The 25,913-nt window shown below is 51.8% G+C and overlaps 1 protein-coding gene across 1 annotated transcript; it reads left to right on the top strand.

The window, feature by feature from the left end:
* Positions 1 to 1,296: 1,296 nt before the first annotated feature.
* On the top strand, positions 1,297 to 25,913 carry PNPLA2 (patatin like phospholipase domain containing 2). Its single transcript, XM_048058828.2, has 9 exons — positions 1,297 to 1,631; positions 13,303 to 13,535; positions 13,713 to 13,778; positions 16,570 to 16,779; positions 17,663 to 17,723; positions 18,610 to 18,777; positions 19,195 to 19,327; positions 19,799 to 19,921; positions 20,570 to 25,913. The coding sequence occupies exons 1-9, from the start codon at positions 1,445 to 1,447 to the stop codon at positions 20,832 to 20,834; spliced, it is 1,446 nt and encodes a 481-aa protein (XP_047914785.1). The 5' UTR covers positions 1,297 to 1,444; the 3' UTR covers positions 20,835 to 25,913.

The following is a 25,913-nucleotide window of genomic DNA, read 5'->3' as shown; positions in this document are numbered from 1 at the left end:
TACAAGACAATGTTTTCTTTGGATTTGGCCACATGGAAAACATCTTTCAGCATCCCCAGAAGAACAAGGTGAAAGCACTATGATTGTCTTGGTGCTGAGGGGTAAGACGGGCCTTTAAGAGGGAGAAGGCTCAGGTGTCCCAATACTCACCTCTCCAGGTGGAGGAGATGAGGGTTGACAAGGGTCATATAAAGATGCCCAACATAAGGGAGGAAGGAAATTGCAAGAACAAGTAGAGGTTTGAGAGGAAGTCAGAGAAGGAGGGTTATGAGGTATAAACAGGGAACCTAAGACCTTTGAAAGGCTGCTTCCAGTGGAAGAAACAGGAATGGGGCTACCTTGATGAATTTCACTAACATAATTAACAAAACTCCTGTGGGGAGGAAGGCTTAGTCTGAGAGCTCTTAAGGACAGGTGTAACCCTGAATGAGATCCTTCTCTTGGTAGAAAATACTTTTACCCTATATTGGTGCTATTAAGAAATTATTTATGCTCTTTGTACCTCCAAGCCTCCCTCCTGGTAATAGTTTCCTTACCTAGAGTTGAGCAGCTGCTTCTCTTGCCATGCTGAACCTTCTGATGTCCCTGTAAACGTTCACTTATCTAATGAATTGAATGACTAAAGTCTGTCTCTCTGATGACGAGAGGATCATTCCACCTTCTGAGATCTGTGCTGATCTGGCAGCACTGGCCTGCAGCCCTGCTGTGAGCTGATATAACACAGGCTTGTTTGGAAGCACTAATAAAACTTGCAGTCACTTTGGTGAAAGGTAAGCGACTGCGTTTTGGTGAGTTTAGAGGCAGGCTCAGGAAACTGTTAGGACTGTTTTGCTCCGTTCTTGTGCTGTGGAAGCCTCCCTCTGGTTCCTGAGCTCTCTGTGAAGAGAAAAGCTCAGCGTTTTCCCGTCCTCTCACATATATTGCCTGTATCCTGCTCTAGGAAAGCAAAACATTGTATTAGTGTGACATCCCCCCAGCTGGGAGCAGAGCCCTCCAAGACCCAACGCCTCTGGTGAGGCACCGAGGTTGGGGCGCTAAACCCTGGGCCCCCCATCTCCACGGGGGGACCAAAGGAGGGGGGGAGGCTCCGGGACGTGTGCCACGGCTCACCAGGAGACACTTCACGCTGTCCCCGGGGCAAAGAGGGGTTCACCGGAGGAAGGGTTGGAAGGAGGAGCCGCCGCTTGCCCTCCCATTGCTGCCCGCTGAGGGGAGGCGGCAGCACCGCCCCTCAGCCCGGCCCCGCAGCGGCCCGGGGGCGGGCCGCCGGGAAGGGGCGCCCCATAAAACCGCGACGGCGGGCCCCGGTAGCCCAGTGGCAACCCGGTGGGTCCCGGTAGCCTTCGTCCTTTCCTCATCTCCAGCCTCTCGCCCCCCCGGCCCGCCCCTCGGCGGCGGTGGGGCTGTGAGCGGGTCCCCCCCGCACCCTCCCGGCGCGGAGGCCATGTTCCCCACGGACTCCACCTGGAATATCTCCTTCGCCGGCTGCGGCTTCTTGGGGGTCTACCACATCGGCGTGGCCAGCTGCCTCCAGGAGCATGCCCCCTTCCTCGTCGCCAACGCCAGGAAGGTCTACGGTGCCTCCGCCGGGGCGCTCACCGCCACCGCCCTCGTCAGCGGCGCCTGCCTCGGTAAGGGAGGCCCGGGGGAGGCTCTTGGGGGTGGCTTAGGGGTCTTTGGGGGGGTCTTTAGGGTCGTTGGGGGCTCCTTGGGGCCCCTGTGGGGCGCCCGTGGGTGCGAGGGCTGCCTGAGGTGCACCAGCTGCCCTGGCGAGGCCAGCCGGCTGACCCTTCAGCCTTCCCTCCCTTCCCCGTTGTCGTTATTATGTTTTTTTTATTGTTGTTTCTGTCATACGCCACCAGCAGGGATGGAAATAGCACCCTGCCTTCCTGCTGGCTTCTTCAAAGCACGCGTGGTGCTTTGTTTTTAAGGGGTTTTGCCTCGCCACTCGCGCCGTCAGCTCTCTGCACCTGTCAGGTGGAGGCCAAAGGGGTAAAAACGCCCCTCCGAAATGGGTGGCGGGGGTAAAAACGCCCCTCCGAAATGGGTGGCGGGGGTAAAAACGCCCCTCCGAAATGGGTGGCGGGGGTAAAAACGCCCCTCCGAAATGGGTGGCGGGGGTAAAAACGCCCCTCCGAAATGGGCCCCCTGGGAGGAAGGAGGTGGGTGCTGCCCCACGGAGCAGGTGGCTGCCGAGGGTGCCTTGGAGAAGGCTCCTCGCGGTAGGGAAGCAGCCGAGCGGTCCCATGTTGACCCCCTGGTGTAAGGGGAGATCTGTTTTTGGGGTCGGCTGCGTGAGAGGCTGGCCTGATGAGGCGTGGGGTGAAGAGACGTCGACCTCTCACTGCATGGGTGTGGGCTTTTGGGTGCTGTGAGCAGGAAGCGAAGCAGCCGGAGCCACCGTGCAGCGTGTGTGTGCGGGTTAGAGCCGAGCGTCTCCAAGCACAGCATCCCCAAGGCTCTAGGAAACCTCGCTTTATTCTTAGCGCTGTTATTTTTGGAAGAGGGCTATTCCTGGGACCGAGAGGCACTGGGGAGCTTTCTTGTCCTCTGTATGAGCTAGACCTTCAGTTTGCCTAAGTGTTATCTACATTCTTCAGTTACAGAATAATTTTATTTTTATTTTTTAAAGTGGGCACGCAATGTAGGTTCTTCATGCTTCTGGTACAAATGGGGAACAAACAGCTGAAGGTGTGTGGTGCCTCGTGTTGTTTTGCTCGCCTGGCAGCATAAAAAAGCTGCTGGCTGTCAAGTTCAGCTGGTTTACATATGGGGGGTGGGGAAGCCAACAACCCCAGCAGAGCTTGTTGCCCTTGGAAGTTTTTATTTTGAGAACAGCAAATACAGACAAGCGCCTTAAATGTGAAATGAGGGATGTGATGCGAGGGGATCAGGTGCATCTCTTCAGTCTCAAATAATTCATCGGTGGAAAGGCTGTTTCTGAAACAAACATACGAGCCTGTCCTGGAGCAAAGTGAAACCAGAGCTGTTTACTGCTTGAACTCCTCTCGCCTTGATCTTTCAGGGCACTCCCTGTTCTTTGGGGACAGGTAGGGTTTTGTGATGTAGCCTTCATGCAGCAAAAGTTATCTGTGTGGTTAGGTTTGAACTTTCCCCCTCCTTAGCGTGGTGTTTGCAGGAACGACCGATGGAGTGGAGCCGCTGCTTCTGGAGCTGGATGGGGAGCTCTCACCAGCTGCTCAAAGCTCAGCCTGGGATTTCTGCCACAGTGCCGGCTTTCCTCGGGGACAAGGGAATAGACCTCTTCTAATCCCTTCTCCTGCAGGGGTCTGTTTGCTGCCAGGGACTTGGTTGCTTCGCTTGCTGTTGCTTGTGTTGAAGAGGCGACTGCACAATTAGCCTCCTAACTGGGAGGGCCCCGGGTTGCTGTCAGAGGTGTGGCACCGACGTGAGACAGGCTGACAGCAGTGCCCGAATCCTTCGCCTGGCTCAGACACCAGTGCGGTGTTGAGCAAGTCTCTTATCTTGTCTGCCTTGTTTTTGCTATTTATATGTACGGAGCATCCGCAGCCTCCCAGAGGGCAACACCCAGCCTGGTAGAGAGCTTTCTGTGAATCGGGATTGGAATTATTCTTCTCGTCCCTGTGAGGAGTAAGGGGAGGCAGGATAAAGGGGACTGAGTATGGGGCCACCTTCTGGGCAGCATTAACTGCCCCCTCCTGAAAGAGGGCAAAAGATGTTGTTTCAAGCCAGCAAAGGCTTGGATCTTGGGTGCTCAGATTATGTCTCAAATTTGAGTGCTCTGGGGCATTTTATTTTATTTTTTTTCTAGCTCTCCATGTGGCTGGCGTATGTCTTGGGTAGAAAAAAAGAGCAGAAGGGCGGCAGAGCTGACTTGTGAAAGTAAAAGCAGACGGGGTGCCCAGCTGGGGCACGGTATTGCTGCACTTTGTCCCTGTCGTAAACCACCCTGACAGCGCAGGCCGAGGTCCAGGGGTTGGGATGAGCTCACGGGGAAGAAGAGGTACAGCTGCAGCCTGTGCTGGCCGAGCAGTACATCCTAGTGCAGGCTGTTGGGGCATCCTGAGGATGTGTGTGTGCAGCTAGTTTCTCTTCATAGCAGCCCGGGAGCTTTCAGGCTCATGGCAGCCATGCCCTGGGCTCTCTGCTGCCCTGTCTGTCGCCCGGGAACTCTGAACGCCATCTCCGGGTGGATGGCAAGCAGAGGGGACTCCTGCTGCAGCCTTGCTTATTTTGGCTGAGTATAGATAAGGCTAGTGCCTTCCTGCACCTGTACTTGGTTGTGACCTCTGCGATTCTGCTGTGCAGAGAAGCAGTTCCTGGGCAGGAGTGGAAAAAACTTTTTCCTTTGGGTTTTCTTTGGTTTTGATCCTTTGAGGCACTGACCAGAGAAAACAGAACCTTTCCTGGACTTCGGAGCCTAAGATCCCCCTTAATGTGCCTCCTCCAGCTTTTTTCTTCTTTTTAAGCACTTTACTACAGGTTGTAGGGATCTTGGATGTGTTCTCCAGGGCTGCAGCTGGGGTGTTGACCCGTGTTTGAAGTGCTGTCTCCAGCTTTGAGGTTCTTCTGCATGTTGGCATGAAAAAACATGGCTATTTTTCCATTAGTCATGTGTGTGGATATCGAGGTGCACTTGTGTGTTTACAAGGTGCTTGATCGTGTATGCTACGGTGTTGGAGCATGAATCACCTCTTCTCCAGAGGGTTTTCTGCGAAATGGGCTTCTGTGTTGGCTCTCGGGGCTGTTGGAGCCTGGCCCGCTAGGAAATGCACCTTTGTGTGCCAAGCAGGCGAGAACTTTGTGCTGGCTTTGCAGCCTCCTCCTTACACGTGCCTTGGATCTTGGAGCTCACCTGGACGAATAAATCCTGAGGTTGCTGGGCCTGGACGAGTACAAGCAGCTCATGTGGCAGCTCACAAGGCAGCCACCAGCAATGCCAAAACACAGCCAGTGTTGGGTGCCTTCATCCTAAACACAGAGGAGGGGGCTGCCCCCATCTGGGGGAGTCAGCAGCTCTCCTGAAGCATGGATCTCCTGAGTCCTGATCTCCTAAAGCATGGATCAGCCATCGCAGTGTCAGCAAAAAGGGTGAGGGGATGCTTCTAGCACCGAGAAGGCAGCAAGGAGGCCGTACCTCTGCTAGCCAGAGCCCCGTTGCTTGGGGGGTTCTTGGAAAGTTTTTCCTAGGTCGATCACAAACATACGTTTGTTTTTTTTCCCCTTGGTATCTAGCCAGGCCTCTGTCCCAGCCTTGACCCGGGATGCGGTACTCGTTATTTGAGTCAGGTTTGCTCGCTGCCTGTTGCCGTATGACCCCCAGGAGCAGAACTGGGGGTTCTCTTTCCACTGGGGGGCAGAAGGGGTAACCCCTTCTTTTGCCTTTAGAAATGGAAACCTCTCTCAGTGAGCGGCAGAGACGTTGTTACTGATGGGCTGCTGGAGTTTAGGTGCGTGCAGAGGCTTAAAGCCTGATCACAGGTTATCTCCTCTGCGTATGTAGAGTCTAGTGCCAAATCCCAGATTGAGGGGAAATAAATCAGCTTAGTTTCTATGGAGCCCTCAGAGCACTGCCCGTTTGTGTTGGCCAAAGCGTGCATCGTGAGGTCTGCCGGAGGGCAGTGCACGTGGTGCCGCCTCGGGTGGCTGTGGGAAGAGATCTGTGGATCCCACCTCTTCAGTGGGAGAAGGGCTGCGTGCGCTGAGCGTGGATGAAACGTTCCCCAACGTGGCTGGAGGTAAATCTGTCTTAGCTCTGCTACGCTCGCTGTGTTCTGTGCTTGAAGATGGCCGTGCGAGGGGTAGAGAAATGGCATTTTGGTTGGCGCTCCTTCTTTCTGGAGCAGGGAATGGACAAACCTCCTTCTTACGGGGGCTTTGCAGCTGATAATCCTGCCAGGACCCGGGGCTTTGTGCTGCCCTCTGGTGCTTGCCCACGCCTGAGGCCGCGATGCTTCGTGGTGCCGCTAAGGGCCGGGTCTGCGTTGGTGCCTTCTGCCTGCAAAACCCCCACCAAGCTTCATCAGGCGGCTGGAGCAGCTCGTGGCTGTGCTGTGGTCGGAGTATTTCTTCCGAGAACCAACCTTCCTCTTCCTCTTGGTAGGATGCAGTCTCAGGATGGATGCTGGGTTTGGAAGCCAAGGATTTAAAGGACCGAGCGCTGCTTTCAGGTCGGATCTGGCAGTGGCTGTGTGCTGCCACTCCCATGGGTTGTCTCCTCCTCCGTCCTGAGACGGGGAGGTGGCGGCTGGGGGTGTAGATAAGTCGAGGAGCGCTTTACGTATGCAAATCACAAGAGCTGCTCTTGCTGGCTTATTTGAATGTTGCTGATTCAGGGCTGGGCCTGGTGAGAAAGCTCTTCCAGCGCATCATGCGCAGGGTGCGGGCTCAGGTTATGTCAGGCATGGAGAAAGTTAGAGCCCTGTCCCAGAGCAGGCTGCCGGCACAGGAGGTGTCTCTGTGTATCCAGCCAGCTGTGTTAAGTCGTGGGACTGCTAAAAACTTTAAGGGACCAAACCAGCCGTTTGGCTCCTCGCCATACTTCAAAACGTAGTAAAGCTTGGGTGTGTGAGAGCGTCAGGGGGATGTTGCTGCACCTCTTGCTGCCCTCCCTGCTCCTGCACCCTCCGCCTTGCAGGGAGCAGCTCCTGTCCTGCTCCCGGGGCTGCTTCCGAGTCCTGATGCCCAGGAGCAGTGCCTGGGGGCGGCTGCTGCTGTCTGTGGAGGAAAGGTAACAGCAGCCTCCAGATAATCTTGTCGTGGCTCCCAAGGAATGCCGTCTGCCCCAAATCGCTTCCTCAGTAACTTTGATCAGACTGAGATCCCTCCTAGCACAAAATGCCCGTGCCTGCCTCCTGAGCAGTGCTTTGGAGCACCTCTCGTCCCCCTGGCTCGGAGGGAACCTGCTCTGCTCGTGCTGGGGCCGGTGGGGAGCCGCTCAGCAGGGTGAGGTGACACCGAGCGCGTCCCAGTGCGATGGAAGGGCAAAGCGGGCACAGCGAGCAGGGGAGGTGCTTGGCGTGGGACGGAGCAGTCGCTGGCAGCGCGGACGTCAGGAGTGGGGCACGATGCAGGCTCAGGGCCAGGGGTGGACTTCAGAGCTATTCCTTTCATTCCCTGCCAGGGCAAGACGGTGCTCTAGTAGCAGCACAAGTGTACAGTGGGGAAGGGAGACAGGCCGCCCTTCCTGGGTGACGGTCAGCCACGTCTCTGGTGAGCACAGAACTGGCAGCAGGGGCTAGACCAAAAAAAAAAACCCACTGAAAGCTGTATGCAGGTTTACACGGGGACCAGCCTCGTGCTGGTGAGCAGGAAAAGCCAAAGCTTTTCTCTCCTGTCCTGTAGCACGGATCTCTCCTCTTCCAGAGCATCTCACCCCTGGTGGCACCTCCATGGGGAGGTGGGAGCCGCCCTCGTTCGCTGGGTGTGAGTTGCCATCCTGCAAACTGGCCCTGACGAGCAAGTAAGGAGCGTGCAATGTCGTGCGTGTGGGTGCTCCTTGCACACCAAGTCCTGTTGGGAATAACAACCCCAGGAGGCCTTGTGTTAGTGGTCGTCACCTGGATGAACAAGGCAAGAGCGGGATGTGGTTCCCTTCCTGCCTACGTGCAGCAGAGGAGAAAGGCAACTTCACAGTCATGCAGCTGTTTTTGGTCCATCTTTCTCCTGCCCGTTCTCTCTCTTCTCCACTAGCTTTCTCCTGCTAGGTACTTGCTTTAAAAAAAAAAAAAAAAGCCCAGCATTGCGCTGGCCCAGGGCAAGCAGCAGGGATCCGAGCTTCACTTCCCTCTAAGGCAATGAGCAGCAATGCAACGCTAATCCTTGTATTAGGGAATTACAGGGGGGGAAAATTAGGCTAGCGGTGACTGCAGCGATTGTGCCAGGCAATAATCCTGGCTGCCTGCCTGAGCTGAGCCTTCCTATTGATTGCTCCCCAGCAGGAGCCGCGCTCTTGTCTGGTTTGTGTTGCAAGAGCAAGCGCTCCGGGCCTGCCTGCAGGAGCAAAGCGGGCGCTGGCTTGCAGGGCATCAGCTGCCTGGTGAGGCTTCGCTGTGCCGGCGCTTCCCTAATGCCGGTGCAAAGGTTCAGCTGAGGCGTAACCACGGCTGGCAGCTCTTGTGCCCGCTCTCCCAAAGCCTTTTTGCTCGTGCCCTGAACGAAGTAACCTACCTCAGACGTCCTGGGGGCTGGCACGTTGCGAAGAGGGAGGCTTGGGGCTCTGAAGCAGCTGCAGGCGGTGGGGATTCACGGCGCCGTCCTGCTGCGGGCTGCATCTGGGCTCTGCGATGCTGAGCTCCGAGAACCTGGGCCAGGAGGTGGTGTGGGACCAGCCCTTCCTGCAGCAGCTGCCTCCGGCTGCAGGAGCTGGCCCTGCTCGAAAAGCCGTCTCTTTCAGTGTCTCCACTCGCCCCACCTGTGAGGTGAGAAGAGGGGTTATTTGCCAGCCTGAAAGGGGCCTGAGGAGTTACTCCGATTTTTTTTTTTGCTACCTCTGCATCAAAAAAAGAAACAGCTTCCTTCCTGGCTGTCATCTGGAGCTGAGGCAGCCGAGCTGCTCCTTGTTCTCTGATGACAAAATAGTAGGAGAGAAGGAATGAGTGGAAACTTATAAATCATATAAATGCTCCTCACAACAAAAATGAGGGAAGTCCCAAAGAACAACCTGTTCTGGTACGTGTTTCTCAGTGTTACCAGCTTACAGGGCGATGTGCACAGATGGGAAAAGGACCAGTGCCACTGGGGGTTCTGGTGCTGCCTGCCTTCTCCCAGCCCCAAGCATTTAAGAAGGGTTTTTGTGTGTGTTAAATAGTGGCATTTATACAAATTCGGCCATGTAAGGCAGAGATTCCTCCCCCCCACGGTTTTAGGATTTCACACTGAAATGGAGGATCCGTCAGTAGCTTTGGATCACACATCACCTGGAGGCGTTTTACGGGGCAGACCACAAGTCGTTGTTCTCGCTTCATTTCCTGCTGGCATTAATCTATCCCTCGGGCCCCCTTTGACATCCCTCCAGCCTCGCTGATGGGATGAGGACGCCCCGGGTCAGGTTCCTGTTCCCTTGGGGCAAGGGGTGGAAACCAGGCTGCTTCAGCATGAGCACGGGAGGAGGAGCAGGAGCCCAGCCGGGCGGTGGGGATCTTTCCTGGGCTGAGGTCGGCGCCCCCAAGGCCTGGAGGCGTCCCTGGATCACCTGCACGCTGCTATCTGCTGTTGGCCCTTCTGGCGAGTGAATGGGTGCTGAGGAAATGTCCAATAAAGCGCTCTGGGTTAATTATTTTCTAGCTGTCAGCCTGCAGACTTTTCTTTCGATGTCCCTTGTTTACAGCTCAATGTTTTTAGGCTGGTGGCGGGACTGGGCTGTACCCTCTCCGGGGAGAGGCTGGGCAGGAAAAGCGCTTGCGTCGCTTGCTCTCAGTGCGGAGGCAGGCGCAGGAGCTGTGCGTGCTGAGCTGGAGCAGCCTGGGGGTCTGTGCTCGGGAGGGACGTGGGGCAGCTCTCCTGAAACCTGTGCTCGTCACGAGGGGCTGGCTTTTCGCTCCTCCACGGCACCGCTCCAGCTGAAGCAGCAGCAGACAGGCAGCCAGACTGCCTTGAGGGAGGTAACACCGGTAAATTCCTTCTGATTCCCGAATTTGGGTCTGAACAGGGACCTACTGACGGGAAACACGAGAGCTCCACTGATGCTCAGCTCTGGGAGCAAAATGCAAAGATCCCAGCTGGGGGCTCTTGCAGGGAGCATCTACCCCACGAACCTCGCTCTGAGCAGGTGGTGCTGGAGGGGTGTCAAAAGCACCTGCGCTTCTTTCTGCTGGTTGTCTGCCTTTCAGAGCTGTCCCTGCATCCATCCTGCCGCTGTCCCCTGTCCCCCCTCCCCATCTGGGTGCCTTTTCTGGAGCCCGCGCCCTGTTTACCACCCAGGGAGCGGGAATGTCCCTGGCGCAGGGGGTGATCTTTGTGCCGATGTGGAGCTCTTCCAGGGGGAGCTGTGGTGTCACGGGAGCCGCAGTCACGGGAGCTGCCGGCTGGAATGCGCAGCGTGCCCCCTCCCTCTTCGGCCTGCGCTGCTCCTATTTTTGTGCCTGTCTTAAGCTCTTTTTTTCCACTTGAAATACTTCATGGGTCAGCCGTCCTGCTGGCTGCGGGATGGTTACCAGGGTGGGCAACAGGCGAGCGCTGAGGTGCCCTTGGTGCGAAACACAGAGGTCAGGAGAGGCCCGGGGCTGCCTGTCCTGCCCCAGCAGGTGTGTTGGGCACGACCGATGGGCGCAAGAGCTAATTCTTTAAGGAAACCAGTCTCACCAGGACGATACACTCATGTAAAGCTGGCTTGGCGTAGCTTAAAAATGAACTGGGATCCTGCAGCTGCATACAGGGCTCTTCCCCTGGGCAGCCATCCACTGCCCCTTGTGGCTGCTGCAGAGGGATCCCAGGCCAGAGGTGGCCCAGGTGGCCTCCCCCGTGCCACGTGAAATATTTCTCATTGATACAGGTTGTGTTTGTTTAGAGGGATAATGGTTTAGTTAAGTCTGTATGGGGAGAAGCATTTGGTGGGGGAAAAGAGCTGATACCAGCTGTGGGAGGTTGGCAGTACTCCTTGTGATGTACCCCAAGAGAGGAAAATAAACGTTGTGGTTTTCCCCGTGACCCTGTGCTCTGAATCATCAGATCCATCAAAAAACAAACTTTTCTGTGGACTGGAGTTGGCACAGGATTACCCCGGCAGGGGCAGACAGTTTGTGGCTGACTCCTGCAGGATTTTTCTCTCTACCACCTCTCTCATTCAGCTGCTCCCTCTGGCAGACTCCTTTAAGTCCCATCACTACCAGAAAAGCTATTCCAGGAAAAACCAGCTCAAATTCTGTTCGCTCTCTCACCTCTCCTTTCTCCTCCCGAACTTATTTCCAGGAGGGCTTGCCATCTGTCATGGATCTAGCTGCGTAAACCTGACTCCTCTGGCTGAACCCTCAGCTGGCCTTATTTCCAGGAAAGCCGGTGGCGCTGCAGATCGCCCTGTGCCTTCCTCGTCCCACGGAGCTCCTCTGTACTCGGTTTCGGTGCAAGCGAGCCAACAAGTCCAACAAGATCAGAGGTGCCCTCAAACTGAAATACCTGAGAAGCTGCTTTTGCACAATCTGTTTATATGCACACATTTAAAACAAACAAACAAACAACAAAAAAAAATTCAAAAAATCCAATTGCTAATTATCAATAACTCTTATTTTGTCCCCAGTTCTCCCATGTCCCCCTGTCCTGCTTGGCTGGGTAACGACGACAGAGAAGCAGCTGGAGCCCAAGTCCCTCCTCAGATGCCAAGACAGTCTGTTTCCTGGCATATTTGGGACTTTGTTTTCCCTAAGCAACTCCCAGCTCAGACTTTTTGCTCAGACGTTAGTCATAAGCTCTGTATAACTGCAGTTGTTCCCAGTGTCGCTGTCGCATCTCTGCACGCTGAGGTGCCAAGTCTGAAGGCAAGCTTCTCTAAGCGCCATCCCTGAGCCGCCCTCCCCAGCATGGCCCTGTGAGTGGGGTGTCCCCGTGGCTCAGGCTCCCACCCTATTTATTACTGGGGTTTCAGCAAGGCCAGCAGCTCTGTGACGCACTCCGTGCAGTGGGGCTTCCAGGGCTCGTGTGGCCAAGGTGCTGGAGTGGGCTCCATCCAGTTTTGGGCTCTGCTGCAGGTTCTTTGTGTGTATTTCTTCCTCTCGTTAGGCACAAAGGTGTCTTAGGCACGGAGTGCTAACAAGTTGTCATTTCTGGCTGTTGTCCTTCGTGTTGGGAAGGATGTTGAACCGTGCAGCTACTATCTGGAACAGGCTGGGCTCAGTGGCTTACGGCTAATTGAGTAAGTAAGATCAGAATTAGGCTGCTAAACATTGCTTTAGGAAAGAGCAGAAGACTGGGATTATAGGGCTAAAAATTGCTTCGGAGAGGGGAACTTGGATTTTCCGCTGAGTTGCTACCTCACAGTACCCAAATCCTGACCCCAGAGCCTCTGGTCGTGGTCAAGGGTCTCATTTAGTGCTCGCTCGAGCTGCTGGTGTTGCTGGCTTTCGTGCGCACACAGTCGCGTTAACAGGCTGCCTTAGTGGAAAACATGTTGCTGGCACACGTGTATTGCAAAAGAATGGGATGTGTCAACACCCGCAGTGCGCTGGGGGTGGTGTTTCCCTTATCTCTGTTAACCTGAGTCTAACTCGGCTGCCTCCTTTCTGCAGTCACAGGGCTGAGAGGGACAGGGAGCAAACCAGAGGGATTTCAAGTTGGCTGGCACTGACAGCAGCTTTCATCTTTGCCCAAAAACCAAACTGCAGCTTGGGGAGAAGATTTAATTGGTGAAAGCGTGGCTGTTTCCCCCAGTTCCTTTAATTCTTGCCTGGATACTTTCCTCACCCGTGTGTTCCCTGTGTCTCTGGGATTGCAGCGACTGGCGGGTGCTCAGAGGAGTCACTGCCCCGTGTCTCACCACGGCTTGGGCTGCGTGTGGAAGCAGCAGTCAGGGTGCGCAAAGGGCAGCGTGTTGGGCACGGAGGGTTTGGCTTGGGGTGAGGTTTTTGTTTTGTTTTCTCCCTTCCCTCCTTTCCCACCACGGAGCCCTGATGCTCTTGCCAGGCTGGGCTCCTAGTGACCGTGAGATACTGGGCTTAGCAGGCGTACAGATGTCCCTTTTGTGCTGAGGGGGTGTCTTCTCCCCTCCAAACCCAGCTGGGTCACTGTGTGGAAGTGTAAAGCAGGCGTGCTTCTGGGAATCCTTGCCATCGGGGCCTGGTTTAGTGCTCGGGAGTCGGACACGGGCGGGATGGACACCAAAGCCTCACCAGGGGGCTCGAAGTCCACCCCTGTCCATAGTGTCTGTTTTGCTACCTGAGACATGAGTGATGCTACCAGCAGAGCTGTGATGATCAGCTGGAAAGCAGTGAGATTCCTGTTTTCTGGTGCTTTTGCTTATGGGCAAATGTCTATTGAAATGAAAATACCTGTTTTCTGTCACTGTCTTTTCAACAGTCCTTCACAGGCCACTCAAGCAGGGCCTCCTGAGAAAGCGTGAGGCCTTACCAAGATGCATGTGATCTTCGCCGACTTTGTATAACGTGTGTAAGACAAGGGTGGCTGTTTACAGTGTGGGAGTGAGAATGCAAATGCAGCAAGCTTCTGTGACTCTCCCACAGTGCCTGTAATAGCCACGCATCTCGAGCTATATTGGCACGTAGGGAGAAACCTCTGAGTAAAGCTCTGTTGAAGGTTTTTCTACGCCTTGTTTTGTGAAGAAGGCTGGTTTTGCTAGCGTTTCACCAGGCATTTTTCTTCCTATCGTGGCAGGTGAGGCTGGTGCCAGCATTATTCGAGTGTCGAAAGAAGCACGGAAGAGGTTCTTGGGGCCGCTCCACCCATCTTTCAACTTGGTGAAGATCATTCGGATCTGCCTGTCCAAGACCGTGCCGGACAATGGGCACGAGGTCGCAGCAGGACGTTTGGGTATTTCCCTCACGCGGGTGTCTGATGGAGAAAACGTCATACTGTCGGACTTCCACTCCAAGGAGGAGCTCATCCAGGTGACTGGAAACTTCTTGCAGAGGGCTGGGCAAGAACTGCAAGCTGGTTTGTTTTGCCTTGGACTCCCAATGTCCTTCGTAACGTAGTTTAATTCTCAGCATGTGCCAGTACAGTTCTCAGGCTAACTCAGTAGGCTTTGATGTGATTCTTACGTGCTGGATCTCTTTCTTCCCCAGGCCTGTGTTTGCAGCACCTTCATCCCTGTCTACTGTGGGCTGATACCTCCAACCTTGCGTGGAGTGGTAAGGCTCTTAAGATATTTCTTCATTAAATCATGTGCTGATGAATAAGAAGGCAGAAATGCCATACTCAGTTTTGGTAGTCCTCTTGCCCGTCTGCTAGCAGGAACTATTGTGAAGAAGCATGAGAAATTCCCAGGTAAACAACTTCAGCAGTGGATATGTCTTCTTTTCTAGTCCTGCAGCTGGCTAAAAATGCCCCAAAGGCTTGATGGTTTAACAGGATAGAAATATACAGCAATCTGGGCGAGTGCTGGTTGACGTAGCAGATGGTTCCCCTGGCTCCTTGTTACAACCCTTTCCAGCACTGAGGCTCCAACCCTGTGTGCATGTGGAAAGAACTTGGGTATAGGGTAGAAATCGCGATTGTAGTCCCTCTTCCGTGTGCCTGACACTCTTTGCAGAGCTTTAACAAGTGGTGCTGATGCTTGGCCTCTTTTCCATGACGTTCTTCCTGCCCTTCCTATGAGAATAATGTTCTGCTGCCTGCAGGAGCTCCTTTTAGCTTCCTGTCCAAGAATGTCCAGAGCAGTTTCTCCCTTTTTGTACGTTGATGTTAAAAGTGGAAGCACTTGAAAGCCGTGCAGAGCTGGAGCATCTCTGGATATAGAAGTCATGGCTGAGGGTCTCGGCTGAGCTTGGACTGCCCTTGTGCTGCGCAGGTTAATGCACCCACTAAAAGGCATTTAATGCAAACTAAATGTTTGTAAGCTAAACAGCCGAAAGGAAGAGCTGCTATGAACGTCTGCGTGCCTTGGTTTTCGCACAAGTGACCTGACCGAGGTGCTTCAGTCTGACAGGGCATCAGATCTGCTCCCACTGCTACCAGTGTCCTGAAAGCGAGGTCGGTTCTGCTCCTGCCTAATATCCAAACAGGCTGTTTTTGTGTTGTGCAAGCATGTTGGGCAGGGAAATGATCTAGAGGAAACGTTCAACGTCCAGCCCTTCAAAGTGACAGAATCAGTGCTGGTTTGGCATGTGCTCAGCAACCACGGGCTGGGGTTTTGTCCCACAGCTGGTGGGAATGTAGCAGCGGCTCTTGCACGAGACCTCCTTGGTGCTAACCGAGGTGAGCCTGGCTCAGACAAAATCACAAAACTCCAAACCAGGGTCCAACACCAGGGTTTTTGGAATTCGCAGCTGCCTGACTTCTCATGTCAAGTTTCCTCGTGGGGAAAGGCGGTGGCAGCGGGAGTATGTGTGTGAGGAAATCAGTTTTCACCTCTTGCCCAGAAAATAAGGATCCCTTCTGACTCTGAAAGGGCATATGGTGAAGGGAGAGGCTACAGTAGCTTGGGTATGAGCTTAGGAAAGGCTTTGAAACTGGACTGCGTGATTCCTGGCATACCTGTAATGGCTGTGTTTGCCACAGGACATACTGACAGGCCGACTCAAATCATGAGGACCAGTTTTCAAGGCAGTGTGATTGTGAAAGGTATAATGTGCTTATCCAAATCCTGCCTTCCTCATCTTTTTCCTGTGTTTACTTCTCTGAGCTCTAGCTGCCTTGTGGAGGGGATGATGAAATAAATGGGTGGGAGGGAGAGAAAAATGATTTCTCAAGTACCAAGAAATGAACGGCTCGGTAACTGACCTGTTAATACGTCTTCCAGCTGTGAGCTGTCTATGGCACATGAGTGAGGTGAACCCTTAAAAGGGGTCCCTGGACTGGGGAGGATGTAACACCTCGAGTCGGAGCTCGAGGCCCCAGCCTGTGGTTCTGATGCTGCTCGGGGCTTGGCGAGAGGTTGGAGAGTGGTCAGCCTTGGGCTGGCTGGAGGTTTGGGTAAATCCAAAGAAGTGGCAGCTGATCTTGAGTGAGAAGCTGTAAACTGCATCGCCTGGGGGGCGATGGACCAGAAAGCAGGCTCTGCATGTTTTTTCCTTGATTTCCATGCAGGCTTTGCTTTGCCAGCCTTTGCTGTAGGCTTCTTTCTAACAGTACATTAACTCATGCTGCCACCCTCAGGGAAATGTAGGTTTCTGCGTCCTTACCACAAACTAGCTGTGTCTTAGCTCAGTGGCCAAAACACTCAAATCTGAATCTTCTTTAAACAAAGTGGGTGTCTGGCACTATGCTGCCTGCTCTGCTCTGTCCTCTGCCACTCTGCATGGCGTGGTCTTTCCTTGCAGGGGGCGTCTGTCTGTCTCCCCTAGCTGTGTCTGGTCGTCCTTCCTGCAAGGGGAATGCCCCTGTGTTTATAGTACATACGTACAGAATGTTCTCTGATAAGAGGGTGCCTGTTAGGAGCAAAACCCAAGTCCCTTATACTCTATCACGCCAAAGCTAGCAGGTTCCAGATGTGTTGGGATTGCTGCTCAGTTACCCTGCTAGAAACAAATCAGCTGCTTTCATTCTTAGTTAACCAACTTGCTGACAGTGGGGACCTGTGTCTGAGCTATTCATTTTAAAGACGGGTAAAGAAAAGTCTGATGGCAGCGTGACAGCTTAGACCAGTGCTAACTGGCATTGCAGGTGGCTGTTGGTGCGTCATACTGGATGGCACTGAAACCCCACAGCAGATACATCAGCAGTCACACAAGTGAATTTTGCCTTTCTCCATGAACTCTTGTGACCAAAGCACTCAATGCTAGGAAGAAAGGCACATAGCAAATGGAGGTTATAAATAACACAGCTGTGCTGTTGCTGCTTTCAACTCCTCTGGCACTGGTGGCTGTTGCCCATCCTTGCCTGAAGTTGTTGGCACAGATGTGAGTAGGGGGGCAGAGTATCTGCTTGAAGCCGCTTGATCAATTACAAGAGTGAAGAGCGATTCATTTCTCTTTATTTCAGAGATACGTTGATGGAGGGATTTCAGACAACTTGCCCCGATATGAGCTGAAGAACACAATCACGGTGTCTCCGTTCTCAGGGGAGAGCGACATCTGTCCTCGGGACAGTTCCACCAACATGCATGAGCTGAGAGTAACCAATACAAGCATCCAGTTCAACCTTCGCAACCTCTACCGCCTCTCGAAGGCCCTGTTTCCTCCGGAGCCACAGGTGAGATTCCTGGCAGTGCCCAAACATGGGGACAGCGGATAGATGCTGGCTGTCCTCTGCTCTTCAGGAGCAGGAGGAGGATTGCAGACACTTAGTTTTGTATCTCTTGCTTGTCTGTTTTTTCACCTTGACATTTAGCAACCCAGCGAGCTGGCAAACCTTGAGCATCTGCACAAAGTCGTGTAGGTGGCTTGGTTTTCTTTTGATACTGTAAGATTTGGAACTCAGGTGCTAGCAGTTGCTTGGAAAGTATTCCCACATGGCTGTGTGGCATTTGCCAGGAAGCCAGGCTCGCTTCTAAACAAGGACGTATCATCCCTCAGAACCAATGTGCTCGTGATGTTTTTTAAGGTCACGCTGGAGCTGCCAGCCTGAAGCCAGTGACTGTCCCTCCTAAAAAGTGCCACTGGAACAGGTGGCACTGCAGACAGCTTTGCATGCTTCTGCTTCTGAGCAAATACAACCTTAGCCCTGGCATTTGAGCATAATAAACATGCATCCGTGTCCTGAATCGCTTGGACAAGTTTTCTGCTGCCCCGTTCCTAGTCTTAGCTGGCTTTATCTGTGAACACAGTGGCCCTTCCTGGCATCTGCAGGGAAGTATTTTGGGCTGCTTATCAGAGTGACTCCCAGAAGGCTGCCCACAGGAGCGTCGGCTCTAGAGGGGGAAATGAAGTAGCTGCGACTCTAAGCCTGTACTTGGGTAGGATTCCAGCTGTCCCTTCCAACCTGAGTTACCCCGTGATTCCCATACCCAAAGCTTCCACGTTACACCTCTTCTGCTCAAAGCCAGAATTCTCTGAAGCCAGCACTGAGCTGGGTGCTTGCTCTGCTCAGCCAGGCAGTCTCCAAATGACCTGCTCTTGCCTGCCTCTGCCCACAGGTGCTGCGGGATATGTGCAAGCAGGGCTATCGGGATGCGCTGCACTTCCTGAAGAAGAATGGTAAGGCGCTGAGTGTTTGTGGGGTGCACTGAGTGTTTGTGGGGTGCACTGACCTGCTTCTGTGCCAGGCGTGGTGGCGTGGCTTTGAGGCCAGTTACTGCGTGTATAAAATGTGTGAGGGTAGAACTGATCAAGGTGCGTGCCTTGGATACCAGCATATGGGATTTCCATCTGTGAGTACATTTTAGCACTGCAGGAAGCAGAGTTGGCGTGGACACCTTTTCAGTGCAATGCAGTTGAAACCACACAGTGTGTGCTCAGCGCTACAGCAAAGTTGTTGGGCACCAGTGCCATTTGGAGCTTCAGCAGATACCCTACACCCTTTCGTGTGCAGCCAGGGTATGTGTCAGGAAGCAGAGCAGTGCAGAGTGCAGGCATGCTCTCAGCAGTCTCGGGAGCCTGGCAGTTTGATGCTGCTCTTAGACCTTCTGGTACGCAAACCTCAGACTTCCTTATCTCCTTGACCTCTTGTTGCAGTCTGGGTGTGTGTTTGATGCCACCTAGTGTCAATTTCCAGCAGACCGAGCACGGTTTGCTTTGTGGCACATACCTTACGGGATAAGAGCAGTCATGAGGCTCTGGATTAAGCTGCAGGAGGGGAATTGAAATTGGTTACTGGCAGAGTATATAGCAACAAAACCCTGTGAAACAGCACCCTGCAGGATGTGGAGGTGAAACGTCAGAATTTCTGGTGGGGAAAGAGAAGATGGGCTTAAAGCAGCCAGTTCTTAACTCATTGTGGTAAACATTACAACAGATACAACCTAAAGAGGCTCGATGTGATGTCTGTCTGGGTGGCGAGTGAAGTGAGGACTAACATTTTAAGGGCCATGCAAGACAGGGCAGCTAATTTGTATCATCCTTATGATATGACTTCTCTTCTCAGGTCTCCTTCATCGTCCGAGTCCTGCACGTCCTCTCCTTGCCATAGAAGCTCCCCCAGGAGAGAAGAAAGAGGAAGAAACAGAAGCTGAGGACCAGTCAGAGGAAAATACAGCTCTTGCTGTTGTTGAAGACCACATCTTTGAACACTTGCCTCCCAGATTGAACCAAGGTATGATCCAAAGGAAGAAAGCCCTGTCAGTCTTGCTGTACTGCCTGATCCATGTCAGAGGATCGCTTGGATGTGGGGTATTGTTTGTGGTGGTTATTTTGCTGCACCCAGGGATTGAACTGGTCCCCACAGGTGGTTAGTTGTAGTTGGAACCCCTTAGATAAAGGTGTGGAGGCTGAATTGGGAGAGGATTCTCATTTGACACTTCTGCATGGTAGCACAAGGACAGGATCTTGATACTTGTTCCTTTGGTAACCTGATAAAATTAAAAGTTGCTGTGCTCGGAGAATTGCTATCCTGAGCGAGACTTCCTTAAGGAGTGGGAGGTGGGGAGAGAAGCCGGGTAACTTATGGGATACGGCAAGGAAAGGGATAGTCCCACTGCAGGGGTTCAGTCGTGTTCTCTTCTGTCTTCAGCTCTTATGGAGGCTTGTGCGGAGAGAAGAGGTCTCCTGACTGGTATCACCAACATGCTGCCTATACGTGTGGCCACGGCAATGATGGTCCCCTACATGCTGCCCCTGGAGTCTGCAGTCTCTTTCACTGTCAGGTATGCCTTCAGCTGTTTCCTCTGGTGGTTTTCTTCCCCGTGCAGCCAGCTGTTTGTGGGAATCTCATGAGAGGTGTCTCTCCGCTGGAGCAAGAGTAGTTCCAGTCGCTTTCAGCCCTAAACTTACACAGCTGGGAAGGCAAGTCCATCAGACCTGTTCTTAGTACAAAGTACTCTATAAAAAGTTTCTGGAAGGAGATTGTGATAGGAAGGCTTGGGAGAAAAACATTTTGCCAAATCTGAAAATGGATGGAAAATACAGAAAGAGCAGATTCAAAACTTAAAGAGTAAGTCCTGGGCTGTTCTCGTCCTTCACAGCTTCTCCCCCTTAATTCTGTGAATGGTTGTGTAAATGGCTCCTGTTGCAGTTGTCACTAAAAATCAGTAACCGTTCATAGGAGGCAATACTGTTCCTTTCTGTCCTTTCCTTTGTGCACGCTCAACTTAGGTTTGTCTCCTGTCTCTTCCCAGGTTGCTGGAATGGCTTCCAGATATCCCTGAGGATATTAGATGGATGAGGGAGCAGATGACTGAAATCTGCAACTATCTTGTGAAGAAAGCCAAGAAGAAACTGGGCAGTCATCTTTCAGCCAGGTATAGCTGCTTTCTCCACAGCCCTGTTTTGGAGGAGCACTGTTTCCACCTTCTGAAAGGTGGCATCTTCTCCATTGGAGCAGAGCAGCTAAGATTAACCAGAAGGATTTACTGCCCAACTTCAAACACAAATCTGCTCCACGGTCTCTTGGTTTCCTTAACTGTTGGATAGATGCAGCATGTGGTCTACTTCTTCCCATTACAGGGCAGCCCCTGTGATGAAGCTGTTATTATTGCAATAGGTTAAAAGACGGAAGTCTAACTAAAACGATACGCTAGCTTATTCCACTCTCCCTTTGTAGAAGATAGGTGCTTGTCTGCATGGTATTTGCCAGCCCAAGGTTCCCTGAAAGTTCCTTCATAGGGGTTCTTGAGTTCAAATTACTTTTTTTCTTTTTTTGGGGATGAGAATAGGAAACTGTATTACAGTTGTGGGCAGAGGGTCCTAGCTGTGATTCAGGTGATGGCATGAGGAGGCGATTATTTCCATGAGAGCTCATGGTCTGTATAAACAGGAGATGTGAGCGGGGGGGCTACGACTGCAGCCAGTCAGTGGCAGAACTGAAACAGCTCTGCAGTTCTGGAGCTCTGCTCTGGTGACCTGCTCAAGTCATCCCACATCCTGATTCTCTGCGTTCTGTCTTTCAGGCTTTACTATCACCTTGAGCTTGGAGGGCCCCAGAGTCTGCCAATTTCTTCAGCACCTGCTTGTGGCGAAGCAATGCCGATGTGGATGAGAAGCAACCGTTCCCTGTCCGACGTCATGCTGAAGTGGGAGGAGTACCAGCGCCAGCTCATGCTGGGCTTACTCTGCATCAACGTGGACATGCAGGCCTCCCTCTTCCCTCGGGAAGGGTTTCAGATAAAATTTCCACCTCTAGACTGTGCGAAAGAGTGCCTGCCACTCTTCTGAGCCTGCTGCCCTGCGGGGATGGGGGTGGGTGGGAGGGGAAGCACATGCAGGGTGGGACCAGTCTCATCCCTTGGCAGCAGGCTGCCCTGTGCTCATGAATATGCTGCAAAGGGGATTTCCCCGGGATGGAGACTGGTGGAATTGACTGTAGCCATTTGTTGCCCCCTGGGCCAGGCAAGGGAATCTCTGTTCAAGGATGCAGAGGCTGATTCCTTGCTCCAGACTTGTGCTGAGGCCTGGCCATTGCCCGTGGCCGTGCTGATGCTGACCCAGCTGGGCTATCCCAAATAATGCACTTTGAATTGCCGTTGGCTTTTTACCGCCAAATAATCAGGACGTAGATGACGCTCTCAAGTTCACATAGCTTTTAGTTTCCTTTGTATTTTTAGAGCATATTGGTCTGCTTTTCTTGACTTGTCTGACATACCTTAGCTCTTTGTGCTACTGGAAGATGAGGTAGCCTCTTGCCAAAACAGTTTTTCTTAGGGCTTCCAAATCTCCTCTTGACTTTATTATTTGCTGAAGCCAGATCCTTTTTTCTGTCCCTTAACTGCATCCCCACTGGAAGCCAGAGCTGGCCCTGCTGCAGACTGCACTGGGACTGCAGAAATGTAGAAGACTTGTGTATTCACCCTGATTCATATCATCATTTAATCTCCCTATATGATTTTCATCCTGATAGAACTTTTGCAGCTTGAACTTGAAGTATTAAATGTCACTGAGCTTATTTGAAATAAGTAATCTAGACTGAGATTTTTTCTTTATGGAGTTTGAGGCCCCATTCCTGTCACTGTGAATGGAATTAGTGTGGGATCATGCTGGAAAAGCTCAGTCTGACTGTCTCAGGATTAGTTTAGCAGCTGACACTGGGGAAGGCATGCGAAGTGTTTGTAGGAAGGTGAGATGGTGCGGGTCATGTTATCTTTGAGAGGTTTGTGGTGGAGTGTTGCAGCAAGTGTTGGGTAAGTGGCCACCTTTGACAGGGGTTGGGCTTCGCCCCTTAAGGGACCGTACAACTGAAGGAAATTCCAAGTGGGTGCCACGTAAGGGATCTCCTGCCAAGCTGGGGCTTGACTCTGAGGATTTGGGGTGAGAAGGATGTAGGCTTGCAGTTACATCAGCCTTGCAGTTTGCCTGTCTTGCATGGTGGCTCACAGGCTATGCAGCTGGCAATAGCAGGAGCGCAAGAAGCAGAAGTGAAGTCAGGAGCGTTGGTGCATGTTCAGCCCTCTTGGAACTGGCTGCACTTGTCTTGTCCCTTAAAGGACCAGAGCTAGTGGATGTGCTACAGGGCAAGACTGCCTTGCACGATTCTGCCTTCTCAGTGATGGTCTAGTAGTGACTTGCTGTGCAGAAATGTTCTCTGCTCTTCCCAGGGTGAGATATGGCTTCCTGTGGGGACTGCATGTACTTCAACCTAAGTCCTTGCACTATGACACAAAACCAGCTCCCGGTAGCTTTTTCTGCAGTGTCTTGCTGCACGAGGCGTCTTCTACCTCTCCTAGCACAAACAGTATGCAACTGGCCAAAGCAAACTTAGGTTCTCTTTCCTGGGGAGCAGGGCAGGGTGTCTGAAGCTGATACATAGCCTGTGTGCGGAGTAGTCATTTATAACGCTCTCATTTCCCCCTTGGATGTGAAAAGGGAAAATATCCTCAGAAACACTACTAGTAGCTGGAGAAAGTAGTGAATCTACTCGATCACATCTTCCTGAGCAGTGTGGGTGAGGTGGTGGGTGCTGTTTCCTACCAGCACAACTGTGCACTGGGTGCAGGTTTGAGTGTTTGTAGCAGAGGCTGATAAGCATCAGGGCTCTCCCGCAGTGGCCACTGCAAGCTGAGAGGCAATAAATAGACTGGGCAGCTGTGGTGCTGACCGACTGTCCGCAAGACGCCAGTGCAAAGACAACTTTGTGACTTAGAATGTCACCCCACTGTCCTTCCTGGATGTAACCTACCTATGTAACACAAGGGCCTGCACAGCTCGTGAAACAGGCCTGCACTTAAGAGTCAGATTTATTCTTAAGCTTCATGTAGTTAAGGCAACTGGGGAACAGGGGAGTCACTGGGGAGGGGGGAGGGGAAAAAAAAATAGGATTCTGAAACCAAAATGGGAGTGTTGGGTTACAAAGCAAATCAGTCTTGTAATTTCCTAAAGCTTGTGGGAAAAGCTGACTGCCAGATGGACGTAACTGTAGTGGAGGTGAACCAGCAACAAACTACTGTCAGTTTGTGAGAGAAGGATAAATTTGAGAATTGGCATAAAGAAAAGGGGGTTATTTTGTGGTTTGCTGTGGGGGCTTCTTTTCTTCTGCTGCTCTGGACTATCTTCTTAGTTTGCTGAATGCCTATCTCTTGTTCCTAATGCACACAGAGCAATTGGCAAGAACACATAGATGTTTAGTGGCGTGAAATTAAAAGTTTTTCATCCAGAAGCAAAACGTCTGTTGAAGGGCAAAGCCAGATGAGAAAATCTTGTGTCTAGAAGCTGCTGCCCTCTTGGCTCTGCTTGGTTTGTGTTAACGTATGGGTGGAGAAAATGATGCAACTATTTTTATTTTTCTTATCCCTTCTTCCTGGACTGGTAAAACCACTGTATGATTATGTAAACCACTGAACTGTGAACCAAATTCTCTTGGCAGTAGTGTGTGCTAAGAAATTGCAGCTTGGCACCCTTGTTCCCTGGATCTCCTCAGCTTTCCTCTTGCATATCAGAACCACCTCGGCTGGTGGCCCTGTCTTCCAGCACTCAGATCCAGGGGGCTTGTTGGTTCTGGTCCATGCCTTTCAACAGACTACCTGCTGTGGCTGGTAAAAGGCCAGAATTTCATTCTGGTTCACCTCATCTGTCGTTAGCTTATTATATTAGCCTCTCAAAGAGAAGCTCCTATGCACTGCTGACTTTAACCACAAACCAAAGCCTGGCTTTAATTGTAAAGGTCTAATTCTTCAGGGAGGAAACTCCTGCTTTCCCTATGGTAATTTGCAGGGTGTGAACGGATACTTGGGAAAGCACCACTCTGTATTAACCCTCTTTTTGCCTGTATTCACCAAGTGATGCAGTGGCTGTTGTGCGATAGCTTGTTGGCTTTAGAGATTTAAGCTCTGATAAAGGAAAAGCAGATCTGTCAAAAATAAATACCCCTTACTACCCTCCTCTTCCTTAAGAGAAGTTTCAAGCATTTTCTTGAAATTCTTGCTGCTCACTGCTGCAGATTGCTAAGGATGAAGAAGTTAGGAAAGGTCTTCTAGCTAGTTGATGTAGGAAAAAGGGCCATGGCTGCTTTTGAAGATTAGCATTTTGTTATCCAGTGCTGCCTTGTCTAGATCAGACCCCGCTTTGAAATAGCTGGAAGCCTCTTGCTAGACTCTGTATTGGACCCGGAGGTGTCTGTTTTGATACTGCTAACTTGACTTATTCAAGCGTTTGTTCTTTGTATACCTCATGGCATGTGTTATCTTCAGGTGAGCAGATGCTGATTAACCTGCACTCATCAAGTTCCTCTGAACAAGGCAACCATCTGCAGCAGTCAGTCCTTCAGCAGAATGTGTGGCAGGGAAGCCCAGCGGGTGGTGGCCAGGGCCTGTGCTCTCCTATACGTGGTATTTGAGAGGTCAGGTTCCTTGACCAAAAGTTCATCTTGCAGCCCACATCTGAAATCCGTGTAACATTCACTTGAACTCTGCAAGAGTCCCAACCCTTGCAGTTTCCACTGGTTTGCATAAAGGGTCTGTGCATTCAGGAATCCACTTTCTTTTTCTCCTTCCTGTGACACGGTTACTACTTGCTGATTTTAACAAGGCTAACGGTGAACCTCTCGTGCATCTAACCAGTCCCTAACCTATACAACACCGTAGTTGTTTGATGTTGTGCACAACAGTGTGTATCTATGGCATGCTCTGTAAGCCACCACGCATGTGTGGTATGTTGGGCTTGGTTTGCTGCCTGACCTACTCTTAATAGTTTTGCAAACTGACTTTTCAAGAGGTAGGAGGAAATATTTCTGACCACAGTCTGTAGGACCTAGAAGTTGGTTTCTCGTGACTTCCTGGGGGGGACTGTGTACCTGCAGCACTCAGACCACGAGAATAAAAGAATTGTGCTGTCTGCCCCCAAGTACTTACATATCCCCTACTGTTTTGTCCATTTTCTTAAAATTAATATAGTAATCCATTTTCCAAACTTTCACTCCTTCCCTTGAGAGAAGAGCTCTCACTTCCGCCAAAGTGGTTGGGGGAGAAATATCTACAACTCCCTGTGTGTGTGTCTGCTTTCCCTAGGGGTTCATTTCTGCTAAATACCTGGTGGAGGTGGTGGGTTGCCAAAGTCAAGGGGTCTTGCCAACAGTTCTCTCAAGCTGTTTCCTTCTTCCCCTTAAATTGCCGAGAGAATGGACCATCGCACCTGGCTGCCACGTCAGCCAGTCAGTTTGTGCCAAACTCACCTTGTGCCTTTACAGTGGGCTCTGGCCTGCCTGCCCTCTGTGTCCCTGTGGTGTCTGCCTTTCTGAATGCAGCAGTACTTGTTCCCTTGCCTTTTCCTCCTTCCCCTTGCCCCTCCACGGGGCGTTGTTCCCAATCCGTGGGGAGCTCCACTAGGACGGTCTCTAACTGCATCCACCCTCCTGTGTGGGTCCACCTCAGCCCTCCTGCAAAGGGAGGGGGAACCTGTAGTTCCAAGCAGAAGACGGAGAAATGTAACTTAGTAATAAACACATTTTAATTAGGGGGCTTTCTCTTGCTCTGGGGAACAGCATCTTAAAGCAGATTTTTGAGCTAAATGTATCCTGGGATTCTGCTGCTGTCGTAGAGTTGGAGAAGACCCTTAAGCACACAACGCACGTGGAAATCCTATGGAAATTACTCATGTCAGAGCAGCAACTTGACCAGCAATAGTGTATGCAAGTGATGTTATTTACATACCAATGTCTTTAGTGCTCACAGTCACTTTAAAAGTTCAGTATTAAATTGTTGATGCTTTTTTTTTCTCCTGTTTCCCTTTTTCTAATGTTTTGCTGAAGAAAATGTAACTATTTATTTTGGCAGAAATATATCTTCTAATAAAAACTTTCTCAATATA

Source organism: Anser cygnoides, chromosome 5 (genome assembly GCF_040182565.1).
Source record: "Anser cygnoides isolate HZ-2024a breed goose chromosome 5, Taihu_goose_T2T_genome, whole genome shotgun sequence".
NCBI lineage: Eukaryota > Metazoa > Chordata > Aves > Anseriformes > Anatidae > Anser > Anser cygnoides.
The sequence above is the reverse complement of the archived record's forward strand: the minus strand, read 5'-3'. Positions and strand labels throughout refer to the sequence as shown.

What these genes read in the sequence shown, in the direction of transcription:
- PNPLA2 (XM_048058828.2), top strand. Translation starts at nt 1,445, where the DNA reads ATGTTCCCCACGGACTCCACCTGGAATATCTCCTTCGCCGGCTGCGGC. An exon ending in CGTCAGCGGCGCCTGCCTCG is followed by an intron (nt 1,632 to 13,302) that starts GTAAGGGAGGCC and finishes CTATCGTGGCAG; the next exon opens with GTGAGGCTGGTGCCAGCATT. An exon ending in GCAGTCTCTTTCACTGTCAG is followed by an intron (nt 19,328 to 19,798) that starts GTATGCCTTCAG and finishes GTCTCTTCCCAG; the next exon opens with GTTGCTGGAATGGCTTCCAG.